The 26,848-nt window shown below is 43.1% G+C and overlaps 1 protein-coding gene across 1 annotated transcript in view; it reads left to right on the top strand.

Moving 5' to 3' along the window:
* Positions 1-6,395, top strand: part of LOC109929169 (disintegrin and metalloproteinase domain-containing protein 23) — a 157,917-nt gene extending 151,522 nt beyond the window's left edge. Inside the window, 1 exon segment of the mRNA XM_048598692.1 lies at positions 6,381-6,395. Within this exon segment, the coding sequence (XP_048454649.1) occupies positions 6,381-6,395 (15 nt within the window).
* The last annotated feature ends 20,453 nt before the right edge of the window (positions 6,396-26,848 follow it).

Here is a 26,848-nt window from a genome sequence, read left to right on the forward strand (position 1 = left end):
AGCTGTAACAAGTTGCTCTAGTAAATTATTTTGATAAGATACAGTACAGCCCAGTGTACCAGTGGTAGAAGGAACAGTGATGACACAACTCACAGAATTAGAAGAGCTTTAAGGGATTACTTCTGGAGGTGAAGACAGGTGAGAAATTATGATAAATAAAGCATTCCTTCCATGAGGGCTTTTTGGATTTAATTGCAGTATGTCATTCAATATCTAGGCAAGAAATCAGTAACTCCAACCTGTGGCTGACAGTGAGACACGTTTACTGTCTTTTTCTACATTGCACTGACCTTACTGAATATCCCAGCACGACACATAGGAGGAAAAGCTCAGTTCTTCTATCCCCAGACAATCTACAGCCCAGATGGGCACCAATTGCAGACAAAAGAATCTCAAATCCCATACTTTAAATGAAGACCGCCAACATGAGCAGTCTCCAAATCCAGTCTCCATCTCCAGACAGCCTCCATTGCCAGACAGTTGCTACCCTCAGACGTTCCCCAGCCTAGGAAGTTTCTGAGACAGGCTCTATTCCTAGACAGTCCCCATCATCAGTGACTCTACTTCCAGATAGACACCATTCCCAGACAGTCAGCATTCCTGGACAATCTTCCCCGGTAATGACAGTCAACTTCTGCCTGCATTAGTCGACTGCTCCCTGCAATGGAAAGCCCTGGCACTTTATCTTCCAGAGAGAGTCCACCCACTGGAACTGGGATATTCCTGGCAGGCAGTCACCTCTGGTGGTGTGTGTATGTGGAGATTTTATCACATGACTGCCTTCCTCCAATTGCCTCACATCCCAGGCCCCAAATTCATCACCTTCTCCCAACTATCGGAAAGAGAGCAGATCAGATTGGCAGGGAAGAAGCATCCATTCAGACACCCTATTCTTTACCACCAACAACACTTCTTTAGCCAGAGAAAGTATCTGTTTAATGCCCAGCACTCATCCTGGAGATTAACCTCTAATCCCTAGAAACTCCAGCGCAATCCTGGAGGAACACTATCTTCCTCAGTGGATTGCTAACCTCAAGAAGATGTGTTTTCTCAGCCTGAGGTCAATGGAAATAGTATCTAGACCATGGCACTGGAATGGACACCTGCCTTGCCAACTCCACCCGCTCTATAGCAGCTGCTTCAGTACTGTATGTAACATTAGCCATTCTAGAGAACAGAAAACCTTGGCTATAGTTGGGATGCTGCATGTAGCAACGTAATGGGGCTTGATTCGTTCATTGAGAAATTCAAGATTATGTTCAGCAGGAATATGCTAATACGTGCATGGGGAACAAAACAAAGAAAGAAAAGATTAACAATTACATTTTTATTTACTATGCAAAAATGTGTATTGCACACAGCTATCCACACACACATACACACACACAGACATGAAAAATTCACAGTATGAACTGCTAAATACTTGAAGATCATGAAGTTTTTTTTATATACTCTGTTCACTTCTGTTCTTAAAATTTTACTTATTAATGAAATGCCATGATTGGAATGACTTACAAGTTCTTTATTAATATGTCAGCACCAGGTTTATTTTCATTAAAGGTCACCAGACTAAAGGAAAATGATTGGGCTAATTTATATTTAATATCGTTATTCATCATGTACAGGACCATCATTTTAACAACTCTTAAGATACACAAGAATGCAGCGAAATTTGACTTATGCTCCCCAAGTATTGGATATAAGGGAACTGTGCGCTGCAGCTATGGGTTATATAGCTCATTCTTGGCAAGACGATAAACTATGAAGTGATGTTTCTCTACGGACAGCTTATAATTCACTCAGATTAAATAACTCTTCGCCAGGAAGCTGCTGTGCAAAATTCATTGCACATCGCACATTTAGCCGAAATACCCATGCATAAGTGGGCATTTTAACATCAACCAAGGGGATTGGTATTCAAAAGTGCACAAAGAATGGTGTTGATAGTGCAAATGGTAGGGAGAAATGATTTCCACTGGCAGAGCACAGATGACAATAACTGACAGCTTTTACCATCTGAAACATACTGTCTGAAAGGATGGGGGAATGAGATGCAATAGCCACCTTCAAAAAGGAACTGGATAAATAATTGAAGGAGAAGTGTTTGAAAGTTTATGGGACAAGAGTAGGAATGTGGAACTAATTGGACATCCTTGTTAAAGAGCCGTAATGGAGCATATGGTCTCCCACGTTGTAAGATTATTTTAAGGCTGAGCTCCGGAATTGCTATTTCACATTAGTTATACCTAGTGCAAAGTGGGGCAGAGTAATGGAGTGGAAGGCTGTGTCGCCTTTCTCCAGTGGATGTGAAGATCATGTAAAAGCTTATCCAGCAATCTTCATCTTGCTACAAGTGATCTAGATGCACCTACGTGCTGCCTGGTGCCTCCTTGCTGATTTGTTCAGACAATCTGTGAGCTTAGTTTATGCAGACAATAACAATAATTCATTAGTGTACCAGGAGAGTCCTGCTGTTGACTCATCTCATTTAAGATGCTGATACCATTGGTAAATGGGAGATTGCAATTTTCCAGATTGGACATACTTTCAATATTTGACATTCATTATTTGCATCTGCTGACCTGGGATGACGTGGATGTGTTGGGATGGGTGTATCTGGCCCTGTTGAGGTGAGGTGAATTGGAGCCATTAGGATTGAAATGGTCAGGATTTGTTGGGATTGAGGTGCTTTTGATGTGCTGGAATTCAGATGGTTTGGATCTTGCATCTGTTGGGATTGGGTTTGTATGTATCTGTTGTGTATAGGATAGTTTGGCTATGTTGGGAGTGGGGATGGGTTCTGCTGGGAATGGGATGACTGGGATCTATTGGGACTGTGATAATTTGAATCTTCTGGGATTGGGATGGTTTGGCCCTGTTGGGAGTGAGATGGGATCGCTGAGACTGGGAAATGAATAGGAGTAGGAAAAGGGAGAGATTACTTGAGACATTCAAGAAAATTCTTCCTCAGTTATAGGTAAGTTCTAAATATTTTGTTTGAAGAGGAGAAGTACTTGTTTGTGGTTCAAATCAAAGAGGTAAACCACTAAAAATACTAGAGACATTGCAGCAAATCAGTAATTGATACTGGCTGATGATACAATTTGTCTTACTGAGGGATTAATGACAGAGAAAGTATTAATTTTAGGCATAAGTGGAGGTTACAAACCTGCCTTATCATATGGAATTGGAATAAAGAGTGACTTAGTAAGTAGAAGAATTGTGGTCAACATAGTGGAACAAATCCCAACAGAAGAAATTGGTTCTATTTTGGGCAATGACTTGGCTGGTTCAAAATTATTGACCTCACTGAGGAAGCTGCAGCAACCTGTAGAGGTAAAAGAAACTGAGATATCACAGGAGGAACATCTACATTGTTTTCTAATTGTATTACGACTAGATCTCAGGCTCACAGAGTAAGACAGGAAGAGGTGGCATCCATGAAAAAAAATTTAAAAATCAGTTATCTAAAACAATTGTTCTAAGTTTACATAAAAAAATGAAGAAAAGGGAAAATTGCTGACAAATTTGACTCATCTTTAGTAGAAATGCAATTGGGAGCTATAAGAAACAGCCTACTCAGAAGTTGATTGAATCAGAACCAATATCTGAGTGTTAATGAGGAACTAGAAACCACTTCAACTGCCAGTATGTTATGATCTGCCTGTACTGCATGCAAAACAAAACTGTTCACTGTACTTAGATACATGACAATAATAAATCAAATCAAATCAAAAGCCAGTGATGAGTGGGCAGTAGTCCCTCAGATGGCAGTTCCAAGTGAGCATCATAACAAAGTTTTATGAGTGGCTCACAGAATTCCATTGGCAGGCTGCTTAGATATTAGTAAAACACAGGATGAAATACTACATGATTGTTATTCTCCTGGATTATATAAATAGGTGGTTACATTTTGCCAGACAGTTGTGCTTGTCAGGTGAATCCCAACCATCATTTAAACCTGCATCTTTAATTCTGATAGCAGATTTTGAAGAACCATTTAGCAAGGTCTTTGTGGATTGTGCAGGACCCATAACAAAAACTATTACTGCAAAAAGGGTAGAAGAAAGGTTAGTTCACTTTTTTAAAATTTAAGATATGGCTCACTCAAGGAAATAAAATCAGATCAAGATTCAAATATTATGGCACAAGTATGCAAAGAAATAACAAACAGTTTGGGAATAAACCAATTTAGATCTTTAGTTTATAATCCCCAGTCTGAAGGGACCTTAGAACAAAGGCATCAAACTTTGAAGATTTAGACCTTATTTCAGGAATGTCCCAATGACTGGGACAGAGGGATTCATTTGTTACTGTTTGCTACTAGGAATTCCTCAAATGAGCCCACAGGATTGAGGCTTTTTAAACTATTACATGAACATGAAGTGAGAAGACCATTTAATTATAAAACAATAGAAAGCAAGGATTAGGGACTACACTTCCAATGTATGTTTCAGTTTCAAAGAGAAGCAAACTACACCATGTGAATTCACCAAAAGACATTCACAAAATGCTCAACAAATAATGAAAGCTAGAGCAGCTAAAAATGCTAAATAACAGAAATTTGTTGCCTGGAGACGGGGTGTTAGTGGTGTCTCTGGGAACCATTAAAAGTAAGCTGGATGGGACATTATCAAATGCAAAAGGTATTGTGACAAAGATGATAGTCTGGAGAAAAGTGTATATACATTGATGAAAGACATAGGAAGTGAAATAACATTTGGAGGATGAATCAGAAATTGAAAATTCAATAGTTGATCCTGCAGTAATTAGATTCGATAATGCGCAAATACTAAAATGGTGAGATGAACTATTATGCTGCATTCTAGAAAACTATTGAAATGTCTTGCAAAGGCCATTACAGACTCATAAATTGATTTGGGTGAATAAGCTAGGAAAAAAAAATCTTTGACAATACCTGATGTTAATGTAGAAAATGCATTACACATGAACCAACATCCTTATCGACTCAATCCAAAGAAGTTAGTTCAAACCAGGGAAGAAATCAAGTTACTGATGGGCAATAACAATACTGAGCTGGGTCTGGAGATCACATGTCATGACGATGCTGAAATTGGACAGAACACCAAGATCATCCATGGATTGTCGCGAAGTCAATGCACTAACTACAGCAGATTCTTATTCAATCCACACCTGGAGGTTTGTATTGAGAAATTGGACACGAGCAATTCGTGACAAGTGTTGACTTGTTAAAAGGGCATTAGCAAGTTCCACAGACTGATATAACCAAAGAAATGGCAGCTTTTATAACACCAGATGGACGTTATCAACCAAAAGTCACTTCAGTTGGAATGAAAAATACACCAACAACTTTCCAGAAATTAACCATCAACTCTGAAAAGTCTGTTATTTATACAATCTTTTTCTGAAGAGGTTTTGTGACAAAAAATTAGGATGGTTGCATTGAAGTTTAAGGATGCAACCATACAATTTAAAAAAAAACATCCATGTGTCTGGCAAGAACAATATTATAGTGGAAACTTTGTCGGAAGCAAATATAAAGGCAACAGAATGCCGTGATCAAAATAGACTTGTATAGAATACAGTTATTTAATGTGAATATATAATTGCTGTTAAGCAACAGAAAGAGTGATAAAGAAAAACTGAAATGCCACTTAAAGGAGATGTTTTCATTTTTCTTTGAGGGACAGTATGAAAAATATGTGTGTGATCTATTATTACAAGCAAACTTCTTATTAACCAACACCTTTGGGACCAGGAGAGTGCCAGTTAATCCAATATCCCGGATAATCAAGAGGTACACATAACACAGGAAACCCTAACCAGGCTTTGAGACATCAGAGACATCAACATCCCTCAAACAATCTATATAAAATCAACACTCCTCCTAAAGTCAATGTAAAATCACAGTAAGTGACAGAAATGTAATGCAGGGGGCATACACATCATTGTTATACTTTATTTGCAGCATAAATACTCAGACATCGCAGTAGATTGCAGTATTTGAGGTCCATATAATTTTTGCAGGTTTATCAAGAGTGCTGGCTAAAACAAAATTTGCTGTATTATATCTTGGGGTTTAGATTAAAATAGAAGCAGATAGAATTAGGAATAGAAGGATTATGTAATGGCATTGTCTGCATCAATGATTTGGTTGTATTCAGCTGAAACTGAAATGCAGAGCCCCTCAATCCTGGGCATCAGTATATCTTCTCACTGCCTGCCCCTGTCTGCTGGGTTTGAAGTCAATTCAAGATGGCAGTGGAGTAGTGAAGACATGTGTGGTCTCTTTCCCCAGCCTCAACCACTCCCGCATGTTTTCTTTCCCTTTTTTTCCCCTTTTCTTTTTACTTCTCCTCTTTTTCCTTCACTTTTCTTTTCTTTGGGGGCTTTTGCAGCGGGTTAGTCGGTAAAATTGGCGTAACAGCTAGAGCTGGCCGTGCACAGAATGACAGCTCTTTCCAGCAGTAAAAGGTAGCAGTGGACGTGGGTCGCGTGGTAACTGGAGGCAGCAGCAGCAGGGATGTTCTCCCAGTGTTCGGCCCTGGCGATGGCAAAGCTCTTCCAACGATTGGAGGTGGCGAATTTTTCAAGATGGTGCCGGCAAGGCAACATCTCGGAGGAGGGCGGCTGCAGCGGGACTGTTGTCGAGGTGGCGGCGGCAGGAGAGTCAGAGACTCCTGGTTGCAGTTGGCCCAGAGCGGAGACTCCTAGTGTTGGCGAGGTGGCAGCGGAGCCGGGGATTCCTGGTTGCGGGGTGAGCGTGGGCTCAGCACAGGCCCCGGCGTCAACGGTGGCATTGGCGAGATGGGCCCAGTGGCAACTCTGATGTTGGGTACAGCGCAGGCAGTGGCGAGGCGGTGGAGGAGGGGTGGCAGCGCAGGGGTCGTTAATGAGCCGGCTCAGGACTCTGTTTTAGTTGTATCTTTTTATTCTTAAACTATTCAAAATGGCACCAGATTGCAGTGAATTTTGAAGCTTTTCGCTGTATTTTACTGTATTATGACTGTAAAATGCAAGCAACAATAAGTAAATCATTCATTCATTCAAACTGAAGTGCAGGAACCCAAACCTGGCCATATTTTTTTTTCTTGCTGTCTACCTCTCTTTCTCTCCTTCTGTCTCTCTTTTTTGCTCTCTCTCTCTCTCTCTCTGCTGTGTTGAAGTCTCAGTACTTAGCTTTGTACTAATTGATATTAGATTTCCTGTGACTAGAGGTACATGAGGGAGATGGAGACATGCTTCCATTTTATGTCACTCACATTTCCTGGATTAGATCATCAGCCTATCACCAGAAGCCATAGCTATGGCGCACCAGTCTACATCATTGATGGATGGACAGGAGATGATCCTGCTCTTACCACGGAGACATGGGATGGAATTACAGGATGATATATAACCTGTTTTGCTACTCTATGAACGCACTATCCTTGGTCACCAGGTCATGGAATCATAGAGATGTACATCATGGAAACAGACCCTTCGGTCCAAATCATCCATGCTGATCAAATTTCCTAAATAAATCTAGTCCCAATTGCCAGCATTTGGCCCATGTACCTCTATTTGCATACCCATCCATATGCCTTTTAAATGTTTTAAATGCTTTTTAAATATGCCTCCAACACTGCCTCTGGCAGCTCATACCATGCATGCCTCACCTTCTGCATGAAAAAGTTGTCCCTTAGGTCCCTTTTAAATCTTTCCCCTCTCACATTAAACCTATGTCCTCTAGTTTTAGAGTCCCCTACCCTGGGGAAAAGACCTTGGCTATTCACCCTATCCATGCCCCTCATGATTTTACAAACCTCTACAAGGTCGCCCCTTAGCCTCCGACACTCCAAAGAAAATTGCCCCAGCCTATTCAGCCTATCCCTACAGGTAAAAACCCTCCAACCTGGCAACATCTTTGTAAATCTTTTATGAACCCTTTCAAGTTTCACAACATCTTTCCTATACCAGGAAGACCAGAATTGAATCCAGTATTCTAAAAGTGGTCTAACCAATGTCCTATACAGCCGCAACATGACCTCCCAACTCCTATAGTCAATGCACCGACCAATAAAGGCAATCACACCAAATGCCTTCTTCACCATCCTATCTACCTGCAACTCCAATTTCAAGGAACAATGAACCAGCACTACAAGGTTGCTTTGTTCGGCAACACTCCGCAGGACCTTACCATTAAGTGTAAACGTCCTGCTCTGATTTGCCCTACCAAAATGTAGGACCTCACATTTATCTAAACTAAACTCCACGTGCCACTCCTCAGCCCATAGACCCGTTATACTTTGAGATAATCTTCTTCGCTGTCCCCTACACCATAAATTTTGCAAATGCATCTGCAAACCTACTAACAATACTTCCTATATAAATGACGAAAAACAATGAACCCAGCATGATCTTCGTGGCACACCACTGGTCACAGGCCTCCAGTCTGAAAAGCAGCCCCTCCACGACCCTCTGTCTCCTATCTTCAAGCGAGTTCTGTATCCAAATGGCTAGTTCTCCCTGTATCCCATGTGACATAACCTTGCTAACCAGGAGGAACCTTGTCAAATGCCTTACTGAAGTCCATATAGATCATGTCCACCGCTCTGCCTTCATCAATCCTCTTTGTTACTTCCTCCAAAAACTCAATCACTTTAGTGAGACAGTGAGATTTCCCACGCACAAAACCATGTTGACTATTCCTAATCAGTTCTGGTCTGGGACTGAAACCCAGATCTTCGGACACAGGGGCGGGGACACTACCCACTGCAACACAAGACCTCCTTCTATCACTTGTGGTTTGTGTGATTCACTGGGAGAGAGGAGTTCTCACTGCTTTTTAAATAACTTTTGTGGTTTGAGGCTATTTGTGTGGAGAGGCTAACTGTGTGAAGCCGGTGGCCTCGCCCTCCACAATGGTGGAGGGGGTGGGGGGGGGCCATCCTCACCATACCCTGCCCACTGGATCCATAGCAATGCATGCCAGCTGCCTGTCCGCACAGAGCAAGACGTCAATCATCTCCCAGTCGTCTGCTGGCCGTGGGAGAGTAGGAGGGGAACCATCCTGACTACCTGCTCTGACTTAAGGAATTCCAGTATTGGCTTTAATAGATTCAAGCATAAACTCAAGCCACAGTCCTTCTGGGCCTGAGCTAAAGTTATCATTGTGCACATCCTTTCACATCATCCATGGACCTGCCAGCATATGATTGCAATGATATATTTGAAACAGTTGGATATGCACAGCGGTGAGAGAGAGCAAGGTGCTCCATTTAGTTTGGGATCATTCCAGTGAAATACCATCAGGGATACAATGGGCTGAGTGGCTTCCTTAATATTTCTCCCCTCTCCTTGAAAATTGGACCCAGTTTCGAAATGGTAGCGTCATTATTGCAGCAGGTCCATCTCCTGTGAATGTTGATTTGCCTGTCATTTTAAACTGACTTCCCGCTGTCTCAGGGAAGTAAGTAACTCCCTTCTCCATTTTGACTCTGGCAAAAGTTCTCCTCTGGTTAGGCAATTTCACAGGAGGGTGGGTGTCGGTCAATAGGGTGGGACTCATAAGTGGGCAGCCTCAATGCATTGCAAATCCAAGTCAAAGAGAGAGCGGGTTTCAAAAATAAATCAATAAAAAGGATTAGACTGTTCAGTAAGATAGATAGAAACTTGTATTTCTTTTGCAACCTCTTGCTGTCCCAAAGTGCTACACAATCAATGCAATTTGGGTGAAGTGTGGTGACTGTAGCAAATGGCAGCAGCCAGTTTGGGAACAGCCAACAACAATGTCATAAAATTATGGAATCCCTACAGTGTAGGAGCAGGCCATTCAGCCCTTCGAGTCCACACTGACCCTCCGAAGAGCATCACACCCAGAGTCACCGCCCCCCACTCTCTCCCTGTAACCCTGCATTTCTCATGGCTAATCCACCTAGCCTGCACATTCCTGGACACTATGGGGCAATTTAGCATGGTCAATCCACCTAACCTGCACATGTTTGGACTGTGGGAGGAACTCGGAAGAAACTCACACAGGCACAGGGAGAACGTGCAAGTTCCACGCAGACAGTATAGTGTCATGAACATTGGCCCAAGCTCCTCTTGTTTTGAAGTAATGCCTGGGCTCCTTAACCTCGAAGAGCCTCACTTTGAGGGCAACAGGATAAAAAATGCAGTAAATTCCCGCAGTACTGCATTGTGTAGCATCAATCTGGACTGCATGCTCAAATTTGAAATTCAACTCGAACACAAACTTTATTCATCTAGAAGTATGGGTGCTATCAATTGAGCCATTGTTGACACATTAAAGCCTGAGGTCCCGCAGCATTGAAAATTACATTCTCCTTTTTGCCCCTATTTAACAGCAGTACAGTTAGATTTCACATATACTGGGATGCAATGTTCACGTTCTCTTTAACCTTTAATTGTAAACTTTATTCTTGGCTAGCTAACCCGACAACAGTAAATGTGCTTAGAGATGGGCATGGAGCATGTTTTTATGAGCGAGGTGATTTATTGAACTATATACAATGCCAGGAGAGACCCCTCCATGGTTATTCTGGTATAAGTCCCTTCCCACATCCAGTGACACATGACCTGACATCACTTCCTGTAACAGTTATCGCCTATTGATAGCTGCTGCCTTGTTCAACAGGGAGAATGCTAAAGTCTAATTATTCGGATTTGATGACAGAAACAAAAGTAATGTGATTAGATACAGTCAACACAAAAACGAGGAAACCCTGTGTGACAGATCTGCCAAGAGTGTTTCTTTGGGTTTTAATGATCGATAAGGAGGCACCAGAGGATGGAAGTATTTGGATTTTTCAAGGACCATTTGATATATTGCCACACGGGAGGTTATCACATTAAACTGGGGTTGGGAGTAATATATTACCATGGACTGAGGACTGACTAACAGATAGAAAAGGGTAAATAGATCACTTTTAGCCAGGCTGCAATGCATCAGTAATTGGGCCCTAGCTATGTATCCATACTTCAATGAGTTAGATAAGGGGATTTGAGTGTAATGTGTCCAAGTTAATGTTAGAAGGTTAGATGGGAAAGTATTCTGTGAAGAAGATGCCAAGTAGCTGCAGAGAAATATGGAGACGTTGATGGAGTGGAAAAGAACACGGCAGGTGGATATACTCTGGAGTGATGTTAAGTTATCCACTTTCAAAGGAATATCAAAAGGCAGAATACTTTTAGATGATGGAAGACAGGGAAATGTTGGTAGGCAGAGGATCCTGGTTATGTATAAATCATAGAAAATTAGTATTCAAACACAGCAGGCAATTCAGAAAAGTTTCACTTATTGCCAGTCCCCCAGTTGGTGGCAGTCACACACATGCACAGAAACAGCCCAAAGTAGTGCAGTGAGCATTGGCAAGGGGTGAGGGAGTCAGCTCCCCAGTGACGAGGGATAATGGGGGAGTCAGCTCCCCAGTGACAAGGGAAAATGGGACAATCAACTCCCTAGTGACGAGGAATAATGGGGGAATCAGATCCCCAGTAATGAGGGATAAAGGATTGTCCATCCCAGAGGGCCATGGATGTTCAGCCATTGAGTATGTTCAAGAGAGAGATTGACAGATTTTTAGATAACAAGGTGTAGAGCTGGATGAACACAGCAGGCCAAGCAGCATCATAGGAACAGGAAAGCTGACATTTCGGGCCTAGACCCATCTTCAGAAATGGGGGAGGGGAAGGGGATTCTGAAATAAATAGGGAGAGAGGGGGAAGCGGATAGAAGATGGATAGAGGAGAAGATAGGTGGAGAGGAGACAGACAGGTCAAAGAGGCGGGGATGGAGCCAGTAAAGGTGAGTGTAGGTGGGGAGTTAGGGAGGAGATAGGTCAGTCCAGGGAGGATGGACAGGTCAAGGGGGTGGGATGAGGCTAGTAGGTAGGAGATGGGGGTGGGGCTTGAGGTGGGAGGAGGGGATAGGTGGGAGGAAGGACAGGTTAGGGAGGCGGGGACAAGCTGGGCTGGTTTTGGGATGCGGTAGGGGGAGAGCAGATTTTGAAGCTTGTGAAGTCCACGTTGATACCATTGGGCTGCAGGGTTCCCAAGCGAAATATGAGGTGCTGTTCCTGCAACCTTCGGGTAGCATCGTTTTTTTTTTACTCAGGTAATTAACAGGTATTGCGTAGTGTGGGAATGTGGATCTGAAGTAGAAGATAATCCATGATTTTACTGAAGTGAACCAGTTTAGATGGGCCGAACAACCTACTTACATTCTTATATTTCAGACGTGAGCAGGCCGATAGCTCACAGCACTGTAGAACATCGAGTTGCCTCATATGATAAACTGCTGCTAAAATAAGAAATGCCTGATAACATTTAGAGAGTGCCTCACACTGCAATTGCCTATTCTGATGTAATATGCCAACAGCATCACGAGTACATTATTATTGATATTGTTCAGATTAAAATCACAGACACATCTCCACTGACACTAATGCAAAAAGTGCTGCACACGGCATGTCAGTAGTCCAAAGAAAACCCCGAGGAAAACACCGGAAAGCACTCAACAGGTCCGGAATATCCAACTGGAGAGAGACACCAATAGTAATGGGCCTAATTTTCATTCCCAGGTCTTGGACCCATGTCTGTGCTCAAATGTGGCCAGAAGTAGTGGTCTGGAAGATATCCTTTTGAGAGGACGGTCAACTGTGGCTAATTTGAGGACGCAGTGCAGGCTCCTGGAGCTGGAGGGTCAGATGGGGGCAGAAGAGGTAGGGGCTACTGCTGTAGTTAAGACAATGAGAAGGCGGTTCATAATGGAGGATAACTTCCACAGCCCAACCCCCTGCTGTGGCCGCCCCAGCAGTACCCACCCCTTCACCCACCCCCACCCACAGGTGCTGAAGGGATGCCACCGCCATTTCGATTAGCTGGCTTTCGCCTTCAGTGGAGAAAATTCCAGAAGGCTTCTGACAAGTGGGTCTCCATGAACATAATTGGCTTTTACCTGCTAAGCGTTGGAAAGCAATGGCGTGGCATAGTACGTAACCAATAAGCTACTGCCCGTGAAAACTTGTGGGACTGAAGGAACCTCTTTATAGGACCCAACAACGGAGAAACACTGGAAAATGACTCAGAGGTCAGGACTAGAGGCTGCCCAGGAAATCTTTGAGGTGATATATTCTAGGCCTTGTGTGGTCATAGAGTATAAGCTGGTCTCAAATTTATAATTCTCAATCCTGTGTTCAAACCCTTTGTGGGCCTCACCTCCCTCCTCTCACCTGGTAGCCAATGTTCCTGCTAAGCTGCAGAATTGCACAGCAAAGTTTTCACCAAGGTCACGCACAAATTGGCTCTTTCAAAGATCGGAACGTAGGAGTAGGAGTAGGCCATTCAGCCCCTTGAGCCTGTTCCACCATTCAATATAATCAAAACTCTAAGACTGCTCCCCCCTCCCAATATCCTTGATCCCTTTAGCCACACAAGCTATATCCATCTCTTCCTTGAAAATGTACAAATGTTTTGGCCTCAACCAAGGGTGGCATGGTGGCACAGTAGTTAGCCCTGCTGCCTCACAGCACCAGGGACCTGGGTTCAATTCCAGCCTCGGACGACTGTCTGTGTGGAGTTTGCACATTCTCCCTGTGTCTGCGTGGGTTTCCTCTGGGTGCTCCAGTTTCCTCCCACAGTCCAAAGATGTGCAGGTTAGGTGGATTGGCCATGCTAAATTGCCTGTAGTGTTCAGGGAGGTGTAGATTAGGTGGGTTTTAGGGGGATGGGTCTGGGTGGGGTGCTCTGAGGTTTGGTGTGGACTTGTTGGGCTGAAGGGCCTGTTTCCACACTGTAGGGATTCTATGAACCACTTTCCGTGGTAGTGAATTCCTCAGATTCACCACTCTCTGGGTGAACAAATTTCTCCTCATCTCAGTCTTAAAAGGCTTACTCCTTATCCTTAAACTATGACCCCGGTTGCAGACTCCCCTACCATTCGGAACATCCTTTCCGCATATACCCTGTCTAGTCCTGTTAGAATTTTCTAGGTTTCTATGAGAACCCCCCCACCCCCCATTCTTCTAAACTCCAGCAAATACAATCCTAACCAACTCAATCTCTCTTCGTACGTCAGTCCTGCCATCCTGGAAATCAATTCGGTAAACCTCTCCCTACAGCAAGAAATTCCCACCTGTGCATGGAAAAATAGGAGCCAACACCCACGATTGGCCACGATTTTGATTTTGATTTTATTGTTACATGTATTTTACAGTAAGAATATAATAAAATACAATGAAAAGCTTTCATTTATCACCATGAAACGGCGGCAATTTTGGATAATTTAAGAATAAGGAAGAAAAAGAAAGATGAAGCTTGAAGATAGTCCACCAGTCCTCAGACAACACGTTGTGGAGCTGGAGGAACACAGCAGGCCAGGCAGCATCAGAGGAGCAGGAAAGTTGACGTTTCGCGTCGGGACCCTTCTTCAGAAATGAAGAAAATCTTCTGAAGAAGGGTCCTGACCCGAAACACCAACTTTCCTGCTCTTCTGATGCTGCCTGGCCTGCTGTGTTCCTCCAGCTCCACACCGTGTTGTATCTGACTCCAGCATCTGCAGTCCTTGCTATGTCTGAGTGATTTATAACCACCGCTGCTTCACCGCCGTTTATACCAGACCCAACCAACATCAAAGTCACCTATCCTCAGGTGCCATCTGTGCCGCTGGGCTGATACTCCCCTGCCACCGCCTGCGCAGGACCAACCAATAAGAGAAACAAGGCTGAGAAATATGGGGGAGGGATTCATAGCATGGTTGACTGAATAGCACAGAGGCAGGAGAGAAGGGCTGCCAGTGTAGAGTTGGAGTCTGCAGTTACAACAGGTGAGGGAGCCGGTCTACATTCACTTTGAGCACCGTTCTGTTCATCTTGGAGGGAAGGATTTGGAAGACGGTATGCAACCTGGAATCACCATTACAGGGAAGGCTGACAGGAAGGTATAACAGTGATTCATCCCTGTGTAGACTCAAGCGAGGAGGAGGTGAGAAAGAGAGAGGGAGAAGGCGGCTACCTAAGGACAACAGCAAACTACAGAGCTGTCACTGAGGGCCAGGCTGATGCTTAAGGGCCAGAGGGTGTAGAGAGGATGGTAAGCAGCTTTGCCTGAGGGGCAGAGCTTACCCTGATAAAAGGGCATACAGGCAACACTTAAACTACTTCCACATTTCTGATCAGTGTCCTGGGGGCTTCTTCTCTCCAAGCAAGTAGTCATATCTGCTTGTGACATTCTCACAGTCACAGGGTTGGGTGGGGATTTGGAAGGAGGGAGTTGGAAAAATAATATCTATGGCACTAGAGATGATAATGCAATGAATTTCTACACTTCAGGATCCTTTCAAGGACCAGTGGGAGATCTCTGCTGCAAATCACATTCAGTGGCTCATCACCGAACCTGTTTGGAGGGTGAAGCATCAGACTGACCACTGATGAGGGCAGCCAGGACTAGTGAGACATTGATTGCACTCACAGGCCCATTAGTGGACTCACAGGACAGCCAGCAGCTTTTGTCAACTGATAGGCTCTTCATTTCACTTTCTGTGCAGCTCATATGCTGCTACAGCCTGCACTCTTATGAATGAACATCAAAAGGCTTTGTTAGACAGAACTATAGAGAAGGGATTGTAAAGAGAGGCCGTCTTTTAGAACCTACAGGCTCAGGCTCCATGTGATCTGACATCACAATGACATAACTCCTTACGCACATGCTTAATAGCCAATCCTAGAACAAAGGTGTGGTTAACCCTTTACTCTACACTTCCCCAAGTTCTATCATACTACCCTTCTTAACATTGAACCATGAGCATTTAACTCTTTCGTGTCATCTGCCCCAAACCCCTCAGCACTTACAGTCTCTTTCACTTAAGGCATCGGCCTTCACATACATTCTCAGGTCTCTTGGAGGACGTGTAAGATGCATGGGCAGCATCACTGTTGTATGGGGTGGTCAACGCAGGTCAAATGGGATTGTAGCTTTTCTGAGGCAAGACAATTTCTCTTTCACCCTCCAAGGGCCTTTTCCATGCTGTAGATCTCCATGACTCTATGATACTTTAACAATTTTTGAATATTGAATATTGAGAACCAGGCCAGAAAATGGAATGAGGTAAGGAAGCCAACTCTAGGCATGGTGCAGATTGTTTGGAATGAGGCAGTCATGGTTAGAAGAAACTTAATGGCCTCAACAAGGTAAGAAGACCCTGTGATAGTAAGTGCTGCTCACCCTTTTACTCAGCTTGCACCCTGTGTCTTACATTTACAGGGTTAGAGTTCCTGTTGTATCCACAGTGGTGAATTCCACTCAAAATGGACTCGGAATTGCACTGTCTTAGGTTACACTGCAAGTTGCTGCTAAAATAAATGTGCCTATTCTCAGGAATAAAACCTTTCATCAACTAACGCCATCAGAAAGCTTAATATAAGGTGATTGTTACATTTCATGGCCGACGTCCCAAATCTATCAACAAGACTTTGCTGACACAAAAGCATCAATCAAAAAAATTGATTACGTGAAAGCAGACTTAAATGTCAACTTTACAACTTTATTGACCAACGTAAACCAGTCAATAAAGAAACCAGACAGTATGGATTTTGCTGTACCAGTTTGAGCCAAATAAATAAATGGTATTTTAATCAACTACCTAATACTCATAAATGTCCAGACTCACTGCATTCAGTGTTGACTTCAGTTCGAAGAGAAAAAGACCATTCTGATTCTTCAAATAAACTTTGAGAGGATGATGCAAGAACTGCGAGCTTAAAACTATCCAGAAAGTTTCACAGACTGAGGCTCTTTACCCTAAAACGAAGGGAAGACTGAGCAGTGTCTTGCAAGATGGAGCTTTAAAATTATGAAGGGATTTATCAGGGTGGGTGTAGCGAAGATATTTCCACTGTGGGGAGATGAAATCTAGTGTCACTTAAGATTTAAATCTTGTAATTGTACCCATATCCACTATCTCTTCTGGAAGTCCATTCCATATGTGAACCATCCCCTGTGTAACAAAATTTGCCCCTCATGTCCTCTGTAAATCTTTCTCCTCTCACCTTAAAGAATGTGCCCCTAGTCTTGAAATCCGCCATCCTAGGGAAAAGCCAACTACCATTAACTCAAAGACATTTGGATAAATACATGAATAGGAAAGGTTTGGAGGGATATGGGCCAGGAGCAAGCAGGTGGGACTAGTTTTGTTTGGGATTATGTTCAGCATAGACCAGTTGGACCGAAGGCTTTGTTTCTGTGCTGTATGACTCTAAAGTCATTGTTAAATTAAATTTGGAGAGGTGTTTAAATGTGTAAATTGCTACCATGTGGAGTAGTTGAGGCATATAGCATGGATACATTTAAGGGAAAGTTACATAAGCACGTGGGAGAAAGGAATCGAAGATATGCAAGCAGGGTCAGATAAATAGGAAAGCTTGTATGGAATAAAAACACTGAAAGATGCCACTGGAATGGCTGAATGGTCTATTCCGTGCTGGATATTCAATGTAATAAAGACTCATTCAAGCTGATGCACAATCTCAGTCTCCACTCAAGTGAGCTAAGTTTCAAGCATCGCACTTAGTTTAATCTCGAGAATGCTACTGTCCTTCAGAAACATTGTCTGCTAATATCCTGACTTCATAGCTATTGCAAACCCTTCCCTTATGTCATTGCCACTTCCACACCCCATCTTCAGAGAGAACTGGAGTGGTTCCCATCAAGGGCAGAGACCACATTGTAAGTGTCCTTATAGTTAACATGGGATCTCCTGGACTATAATTGAATAGGGGTTTAGAGGAATCTTTCAGAGTATTTTTCCCCATTGGCCCTGTTTTCTTTTTGTTGCAGTGTTGGTGACGGTGAGAAAGTAGGAAAGGGGAGAAAGTGTTTAGCTACAATGCTCAGGCTGTTATGGTCTGGGCAGTCTTAAAGCACAATTAATCTTATCCTTCCCCCAATTCTATAAACTCACGTTTTCTGAGAGATGGTAAGAACTGCCGATGCTGGAGTCAGAGATAACACAGTGTGGAGCTGGAGGAACACAGCAGACCAGACAGCATCAGAGGAGCAGGAAAGTTGACGTTTCGGGTCGGGACCCTTTCTGATGCTGAAATATTTTCATTGCAAAGTTTCTTTCATTAATTCACACAATGTGAGCATTTTTTATCCCCATCTCTAATTGCCCATGAACTGAGTGGCTTGCCACACCATTTCAGATGACAATTAAGAGTAAATCACATTGCTGTGAGTCTGGAGTCACATGTAGGCCAGACCAGGTTAGGATGGCAGATTTCCTTCCCTGAAAGATGTTACTGAATGACCATTTATAGTAATTGGTGATAGTTGCATAGTCACTAAGATTAGCTTCCAATTCCAGATTTTATTAACTGTATTTAAATTCCCATTGAATCCTCATCCTTTAAGCCTGGGTAGCTGTATCTCCAATCCAATGACTTTAGCACCATGTCACTGACTCCCCTTCTCCAAGCAAAGAACTCCACATTATTTTTATCCCATTCTAACTGAGAAGCAAGAGGTTGTACATGTTGCTAAATGGGAAACTCAAGACTTGCAATGCACTAGTAGCTTCATGGAGGCAGTGAAATGGGGTTGCTTTCTGAAGTCTTGGCCCACAGAGGCTCCAGCTCATCCAAATTTGACAGGCTATCCAACAGGAAGACATCAACTGTCCTTCCAGACCGCCTGGTTACCTCAACAGGTACAAAGCATTCTTCTGCCTCCTTTCTACTTCATACAGCCTCCTTGACAGTACATCCATCCAGGTACCTTTTCACTCTTGCTGTGCTGGTACACTGCACCTTGCTCCACTCTCCTCAATCTGCCAGATAGCTTTCAGAATGGAGTTCTGCCTTCTTTATTATGCCCCTCGGCCTCACGACATTCCCCAGCTCATTTTCAAATGATTCCTCAAAGCCTGCCTGAATTACAGTACCTTTGCTAATGATACCCCACCCACATTCACACTGGAGTCCAATCTTAACTGTGAAGTGACTGGCAACAACTTTCTTCAGTTAAAAAGCCCTTTCCAAATGACTGTCGATGATCATTTTGTTCTTGGTTGTACTAATTCCCAAGTCAAAACAAAACTGTAGGCTCAAGCCTTATTCAAGAGAGTTGAGTTTATAATCTAGGCCGATGCTGCTGGTGCAGTTCAGGGAGAGGCACCATCTTTCAGGATTGAGAAGTTATATTAAGGCCCCACCTGCCCTGTCGGGTGAATGGAAAAGATCTGGCAGTATGATTTTGAAGAACAGCGGCTAGTGCCTTAGAACCCAACCAACACCCAATACAGGCAATCACAACGGTTATTCCATGGCTGCATGTGGGATCTTGCTGTGCATAACTTGGCTGCTGTGCTCCCTGCATTGCAACAGTGAGTGTATGTCGAAAGTGCTCCGTCTTCTGTACAGTCCTCTGGAATGTCCTGAGAGGGTGAAAGGAGCAAAATAAATGCAAGTCCTCTTTTTTTTAAACTCTCCCTCCCCTTTCCGCTCAGGAATTGTGACTGACAACTTTGGCTCCTGTCACTCACACACACACATACACACACACACACACACACACACAGCAGAAGAATCCAAGTACTTTCCAGGGATGGTCACCACCCCACTGCCCTGAACAGTTTAATTTCCCCACCTTAACCCATGGCACATCTCTGCTTCCATAAATATGGTGAAACTTGAAAGGGTTCAGAAAAGATTTACAAAGATGTTGCCAGAGTCAGAGGGTTTGGGCTATCATAGAATCCCTTCAATGTGGAAACAGGCCATTCAGCCCAACAAGTCCACACTGACCCTCCAAAGATCATCCCACCTAGACCCATCCCCCTACTTGTTACCTGTAACCCTGCATTTCCCATGGCTAATCCACCTAGCCTGCATATCCCTGGACACTATGGGCAACTTAGCATGGCCAATCCACTTAACCTGTACATCTTTAGACTGTGGGAGGAAACCACAGCACCCTGCAGAAACATGGAGTTGCCCTTCATGTCCTTTTTTAAATCTCTCTCTCACCATAAAAATATCTGCCCATTTCTGAACTCACCCCACTGTAGGGAAAAGTCCCTTCCTATTCACCTTATCTATGTTCCTCCTGATTTTATAAACCTCTGTAAGGTCACCCCTCAACCCCTTATGCTCCAGTCAAAAAAGTCCCAGCCTACTATTATAACTTTTAAGTTTTTATGCTTTATTACATTCAATGGAATACCATCACTGAATCCTGCAGTATTGACATCCTGGAGGTTACTGTTAGCCAAAAGCTGAACTAGACCAGTCATACAAATACTGTAGCTACAAGGAGCAGATCAATCCTGCAGCAAGTAACTCACCTCCTGACTCCCCAAAGCCTGTCCACCATCTACAAGGCACAAGTCAGGAGTGTGATGAAATATTTCTCACACAGCTGGATAAGTGCAGCTTTTGTAACACTCAAAAAGCTTGACACCATCCAGGGCAAAACAGTCTGTTTAATTGGCACCCATCCAACATTAACTACGCCCTCAGTGATGCACAGTAGCAGCATTGTGTACCATGTACAAGATGCACTGCAGCAGCTCACCAGGCCTTTATGCACAGCATCTTCCAAACTTATAACGTCTACCATCTAAAAGGACAAGGGCAGCAGATACATGGGGACAGCATCACCTGCAAGTTCTCCTCCAAGTTACATATAATCCTGACTTAGAAATATATCCATGCTGTTCCTTCAGTATCAGAGTTCCCTTCCGAATAGCACGGTGAGCAGCCCTACACCACATAGACTGGAGCAGTTCAAGAAGATGGCTCATCAACTCATCAACTGAAGGACAGTTATGGAAGGGCAATAGATGTGTGGCCTAGCCAGAAACACCCATGTTCCATGAAAGAATAAATAAAAGAGTGCAGATATGGTCTCAGTTTGACACCTCATCTGAAAAGCAACACCTTCGTCAGTGCTGATCCTCTCAGGCATGCAGTGCAGCAGAAGTGGTGGCTAGGCTTTTGCCTAAGAACACAAGAAATTGGAGCAGGAGTAGGCCATCTGACCTATCGAGCCTGCTCCACCATTCAATAACCTCATGACTAATCTTTATGGTGCATATTCTGAGCTAGTTTACTCTCATGATCTAGCTTACCTTCCTTTATAGCTTTTCTCGTGACTTTCCGTTGACCTCTAAAGATTTCCCAATCCTTTAGTTTCCCATCAACTTTGCCACTTTGAATGCATTAGCTTTCAATTTGATACCCTCCTTTATTTCCTTAGTTATCCATGGCTGATTATCCCTTTTCCTACAGTCCTTCCTTTTCACTGGTACATACATTGGTCTCTGGAATTATTCTGGAACCTAAAGTCCTCTGACACAGAGGACAGAGTGTGACAAGAAATTTAAAAAGATTTGGCGGAATTGACTGACGGATCACTTGAAAGGCAGAGGGAAGGTCTTGTGTACTTGAGCAGGATCATCCCAGTTTCACCCACACTGGAGAAACAATGGGAGAGGTCAATGAGTAAAGGAGTTGACCTGCTTGTGGGGCCCATGTTCCCTGAAGATGTGGGGAATGCGACCATGTCTATGGTGATCTTGTGGTCCCATAGTTCACAGTTCTGCCTCTGAGCCAAAAGGCAGTGTGTTTGAATCCCACTCCACGTTGGTCATCAACGTTTCAAGACAGGGTCCAACAGCTTAATGAATCAGCCTACCCATCCTTTCAACACTTCCACATTATTCCCTAAAGGGGAGAGGAAAAACTGGATAAAGAGAACTAAAGAAAGCAATACCGCATGTCAGTTGACCATAATATTGGCATTGTTTCCCAGAATGCATTCCAGAATGGAGAATTAAAAGCTTCCTCCCCTTTGCTGTTTAACAAAAAGAGTTTGATTCAAATGCAAGAACCTTCACATGAGATCACAGTTGAACTCTCTTTCAAACATAAGTTAGAGAGTTCATTCGTAATAAAAAGCTACTAAAAATGAGTGGAGGAGGCACAAGATGGTATGGATTTCAAACATTATTTGGCTTAACTGAGGGATAACATAGTTTAGACATGTTCCATTTTCCACAGAATGGAATGCAATCAAGTCAAGGGATGATGAATCACAGTCATTTTCTGCCCATGACACCAACTCCCCCTGCCCTTACTGACAGATAGGCAGTTGGAATAGAGTAACTTATAGCCAGTCTGCCTGGACAAAGGATCGGAGGGCATTGTTGCTAAGTTTGCAGATGACACAAAGATAGGTGGAAGGACAGGTAGTATTGAGGAAGTGGGGAGGTTGCAGAAGGACTTGGGCAGGCTAGGAAAGTGGGCAAAGACCTAGCGGATAGAATGCAATGTGGGAAAGTGAGAGGTTACGCACTTGTTAGGAAGAATGGAGGGAGGGACTGTTTTCTAAATACTTGAAGTCTGCGAAAATCTGAAGCACAAAGGCACATAGGAATCCTGGTTCAGGATTCTCCTAAGGTTAACATACTGGTTCAGTTGGCAGTTACGAAGACAAATGCAACATTAGCATTAATTTTGAGAGGTCTAGAATATAACAGCAGAGACGTACTGCTGAGGCTGTATAAGGCTCTGGTCAGACTGCGTTTGTAATATTATGAGCAGTTTTGGGCCCTGTAACTAAGGAAGGATGTGTGGCCCTTGGAGGGGGTCCAGAGGAGGTACACAAGAATGAAAGACTTGTCAAACAAGGAGTGGTTGAGGACTCTGGGTCTGTACTCAATGCAGTTTAGAAGGATGTGGGGTGATCTTATCGAAATGGACAAAATATTGTGAGTCCTGGATAGAGTGGACATGGAGAAAATGTATCTGCTAATAGGAGAGACTAGGACCGGAGGGCACAGCCTCGGTGAAGGGGCGACCGCTTAGAACTGAGATGGTCAAGTATTATTCAGACAGAGAATGGTGAATCTATGGAACTGATTGCTGCAGAGGGCTGTGGAGGCTAAGTCATTGAGTGCATTTAAGACAGAGATAGATAGGTTTGTGATTAAGAAGGAGATCAGGGGTTACAGGGAGAAGGCAGGAGAATGAGGTTGAGGAACATGTCAGCCATGATCAAATGGTGAAGCAGATTCGATGGGACAAATGGCCTAATTCTGCTCCTGTATCTTATAGTTTTATTATAGTCTTCTGGAGCTAAACTGAACATTTGATGTTAAATAAGACGCAGGTTGTGACATGGGAAAAATAGTACGCCATTGGTCCTTAAGCCTGTTCTCACATTCATTTTGATCATGGCTGTTATACACAAGCTATTTGCTTCCTTTGGTTCCATATCTTTAATCTCCTCACTTAAGACAAATTTCTTTTAAATCTCAGTTTTGATATTTTGAATTGACAATGTGGCTTCAACAGAGAAGGGAGTTCCAGATTTCTACTACACTTTGTGTGATACAGCGCTTCCATTCCAAAATGGCTAGCTCAGATTTCTAACAGTTCTTTGTCTCTAATCTTATGCAGTCTAAATAGGGCACCCTATTTTTAAAACAAAGCCCTCTATCTCTTTCCTGTACTCTGTCTTGTCGTTGTTTAAGATCTGACCCACTACAGTGGTGTCATCAGCAGGCAAGTATGGTAAGATTGCAATCCATGGTGACTTGTGCTGTTAACAAGGCATTTAACAAGCAATAACAAGTGTCTAATGGGGACACTATACTGCCTAGTGAGTATGTTAGCACGTTGTTTGAGTAGAGCAAACACATTACGGTGAGATGTTCTCGGTATCGAGAGAGGTCTCTCTGATGATTTTCCGACACATCTCACCATAGCCCACATTGCTCAAAGCCCAGTAAGATTCTGCCCAGGCACACATCCTATTGGAATTTTCGATACGTTTACTAGCCATATGGAAAGCTTCAGAATCTGCCCTTGCTCATCTGAAGCAGGAGTAAAGAATTTGAAGAGTGCCCCTCAAGCTCTTGATTTCCTTAACCGAACCGGGTTAAGTAAGTAAAAGGATGATTGTCAGAAATTGCTCCTTTTCTCCCTTCTTTCATAAAGAGCTTTCTCCTTTCTATTTCAGTTTAATTCCCTAAAAGGTCTTTGTTACTCACACCCATTATGCAGATTTTCTTGAATGTATTCATACCTGCAAAATTAATTTCTTCTCTCAGTTTGATAACTTGCAGTTACATTCTTTGATGTTCCTCCATCTACCTTTCCTCTTCATCTTCTGTCCCATCACCAAGTAGGATTACACAGACTAATGGGGCTAAAGGCATGTAAGTTTCCCTGGCCCTAATGGCTTGCATCCTGGGATCCTAAAAGATGCATCTACAGAGATAGCGAATGTATCGGTTGTAATTTTCCAAAAATCCATGGATTCTGGTGAAGTACTGGAGAATTGGAAAACTGTCCATGTGACACTCCTGGTCAAAAAGGGATGGAGGCAAAAAGTGGGTAATTATAGGCCAATTAGCCCAACATCTATTGTTGGAAAAATGTTGGAGTCAATTATTAAGGAAGTAATAACAGCTCACTTGGAAAATGATAATCTAATCAAGCAGAATCACCATGGCTTCATGAAAGGGAAATTATGTCTGACTAATTTAGTGGAGTTTTTCAAGGAAGTCTCAATCAGACTAGATAGAGGGAAACCAGAAGATGTGTTGTATTTGGACTTCTAGAAGGCGGGCAACAAGGTTCTCACAAACGGTTAAGGCATAAGATAAGAGCCCGTGGTGTTGGAGGTAGTATATTGGCATATATAGAGAATTGGCTGAAGGGCAGGAAAAAGCAAGTGGGGATAAAGGGTTCTTTTCCAGGTAGGTAACCCATGACCAGTGGGGTTCTGTGCTGGGATCGCAACTGTTTACAATCTATTTTATTGACTAGGAGGAAGGAAGCGATATACTGTATATAGTGTAGCCAAATTTGCAGAAGACACAAAAATAGGTGGGAAGGCAGACAGTGAGACAGAAACAACAGTTTAACGAGAGATATTGATTGGTTAAGTAAGTGGGCAAGGGGTTGGCAAATGGAGTATAAAGTGGGAAAATGTGAAGTTTTTCATTTTGGATTGGAGAACAAAAGAAGAGAGTATTATTTAAATACAGGAAAACTGCAGAAAGCTGCAATACAAAGGGACTTGTGAGTACTTGTGCACAAAACAAAGAAAGCTAGCACATAGGTAATCAGGAAGGCTAATGGAATGTTGGTCCTTATTTGAAGACGGTTGAAGTATGAGTAGGGAAGTCTTACTGCAACTGTACAAGATGCTGGTGGGAGCACTGTGGGAAGTTTTAGTCTCATTATTTGAGGAAAGATATCATTTCATTGGAAACAGTTCAGAGAAGGTTCACTAGAATGATCCCTGGTCTGGAGGGATTGTCTTATGTGCAAAGGCTAAACAGGTTGTGGCTCTTTTCATTGGAGTTTAGAAGAATGCGAGGTGATCTCATTGAAACATTTAGGATTCTTAAAGGGCTTGACAGGGTAAATGCTGAGAGGATGTTTCCCCTCATGGGAGGGTCTAGGTCCAGAGGGCACAGTCATAGTATAAAGAGATGCTAATTTGTGAGTCTTTGGAACTCTTTCACACAAAGAACTGTGGGGGCAGAGTCCCTGTGTATATTTAAGGCTGAGATAGATAGATTCTTGATTAATAGAGGAATCAAGGATTATGGGAAAAGGCAGGAAAGTGGACATGAGGAATGGATCAGCCATGATCGTGGTATTGAATGGCAATGCAGGCTCCAAGGGCCAAATGGCCTACTGCTGTTCCTATTTCTTATCAAATAATTCCTGCCATAGTCATAGCATCATACAGCATGGAAACAGACCATTTGGCGCAACCAGGCCATGCCAAATATAATCCTAAACTAAACTGGTCCTATCTGCCTGCTCCTGGCTCATATCCCTCCAAAGCTTTCCTATTCATGTACTTATCCAAATGTTTTTTAAATGTTGTAGTTGTAACGACATCCACTACTTCCTCAGGAAGTTCATTCCACATGCGAACGACCCTATGTGTAAAAAATTTACTCCCCGTGTCTTTTTTAAATCTCTCTCCTCTCACCTTAAAAATGTGCCTCCTAGTCTTGAAATCCCCCATCCTTGGGAAAAGACAACTACCAGTAAGTCTATCTTTACCTCTGATTATTTTAGAAATTTCTATAAGGTCACCTCTCAACCTCCTATGCTCCAGAACTTTCCATTACTGCTGGTATTTTTTTTTGCCTGCAGCTTTTGCTCCTCTATGTCCAAGTGTTCTGGGTTCAAGGCCCACTCCAAAGACCTGAGCACCAACTCTAGGCTGACACGTGACTGTAGCACTGGGGAAGTGCTGCAGTGTAGGCTCAGTTATAAAACCCAGTTCCATCTGTCAAGGGTCATAGAAATCATAAAGTTATACAGTATGGAAGCAGACCCTTCAGTCCAACTTCTCCACGCTGACCAGATATCCTAATTTAATCTGGTCCCATTTGCCAGCATTTGGCCCATATCCCTCTAAACTATTTCTATTCATGTTCCCATCCAGATGCTTTTTAAATGTCGTAATTGTACCCACCTCCACAACTTCTTCTGCGAGCTCGTTCCATACATGCACCACCCTCTGTGTGAAAAAGTTTCTCCTTCAGGTCCCTTTTAAATCTTTCCCCTCACACCTTTAAACCTATGCCCTCTAGTTTTGGACTCCACTACCCTGGGGAAAAGACCTTGGCCATTCACCCTATCCACAGGGAGAGCTTTAAATTAAATGGTAGGGGCAAGAGATCAAATTTGGGATGATATGCTAATGTAAGTCGAAAATATAAAGTAAGAGAACAAGACAACACTAGGGGAAATGATTATCAGACTATGAGAGAAAATGGGTGGAGCACACAAACCTACAATGTGTACCAACAGATAAATCATTTAAAAAAAAA

This window comes from Rhincodon typus, chromosome 7, assembly GCF_021869965.1.
Source record: "Rhincodon typus isolate 14 chromosome 7, sRhiTyp1.1, whole genome shotgun sequence".
Taxonomy (NCBI): domain Eukaryota; kingdom Metazoa; phylum Chordata; class Chondrichthyes; order Orectolobiformes; family Rhincodontidae; genus Rhincodon; species Rhincodon typus.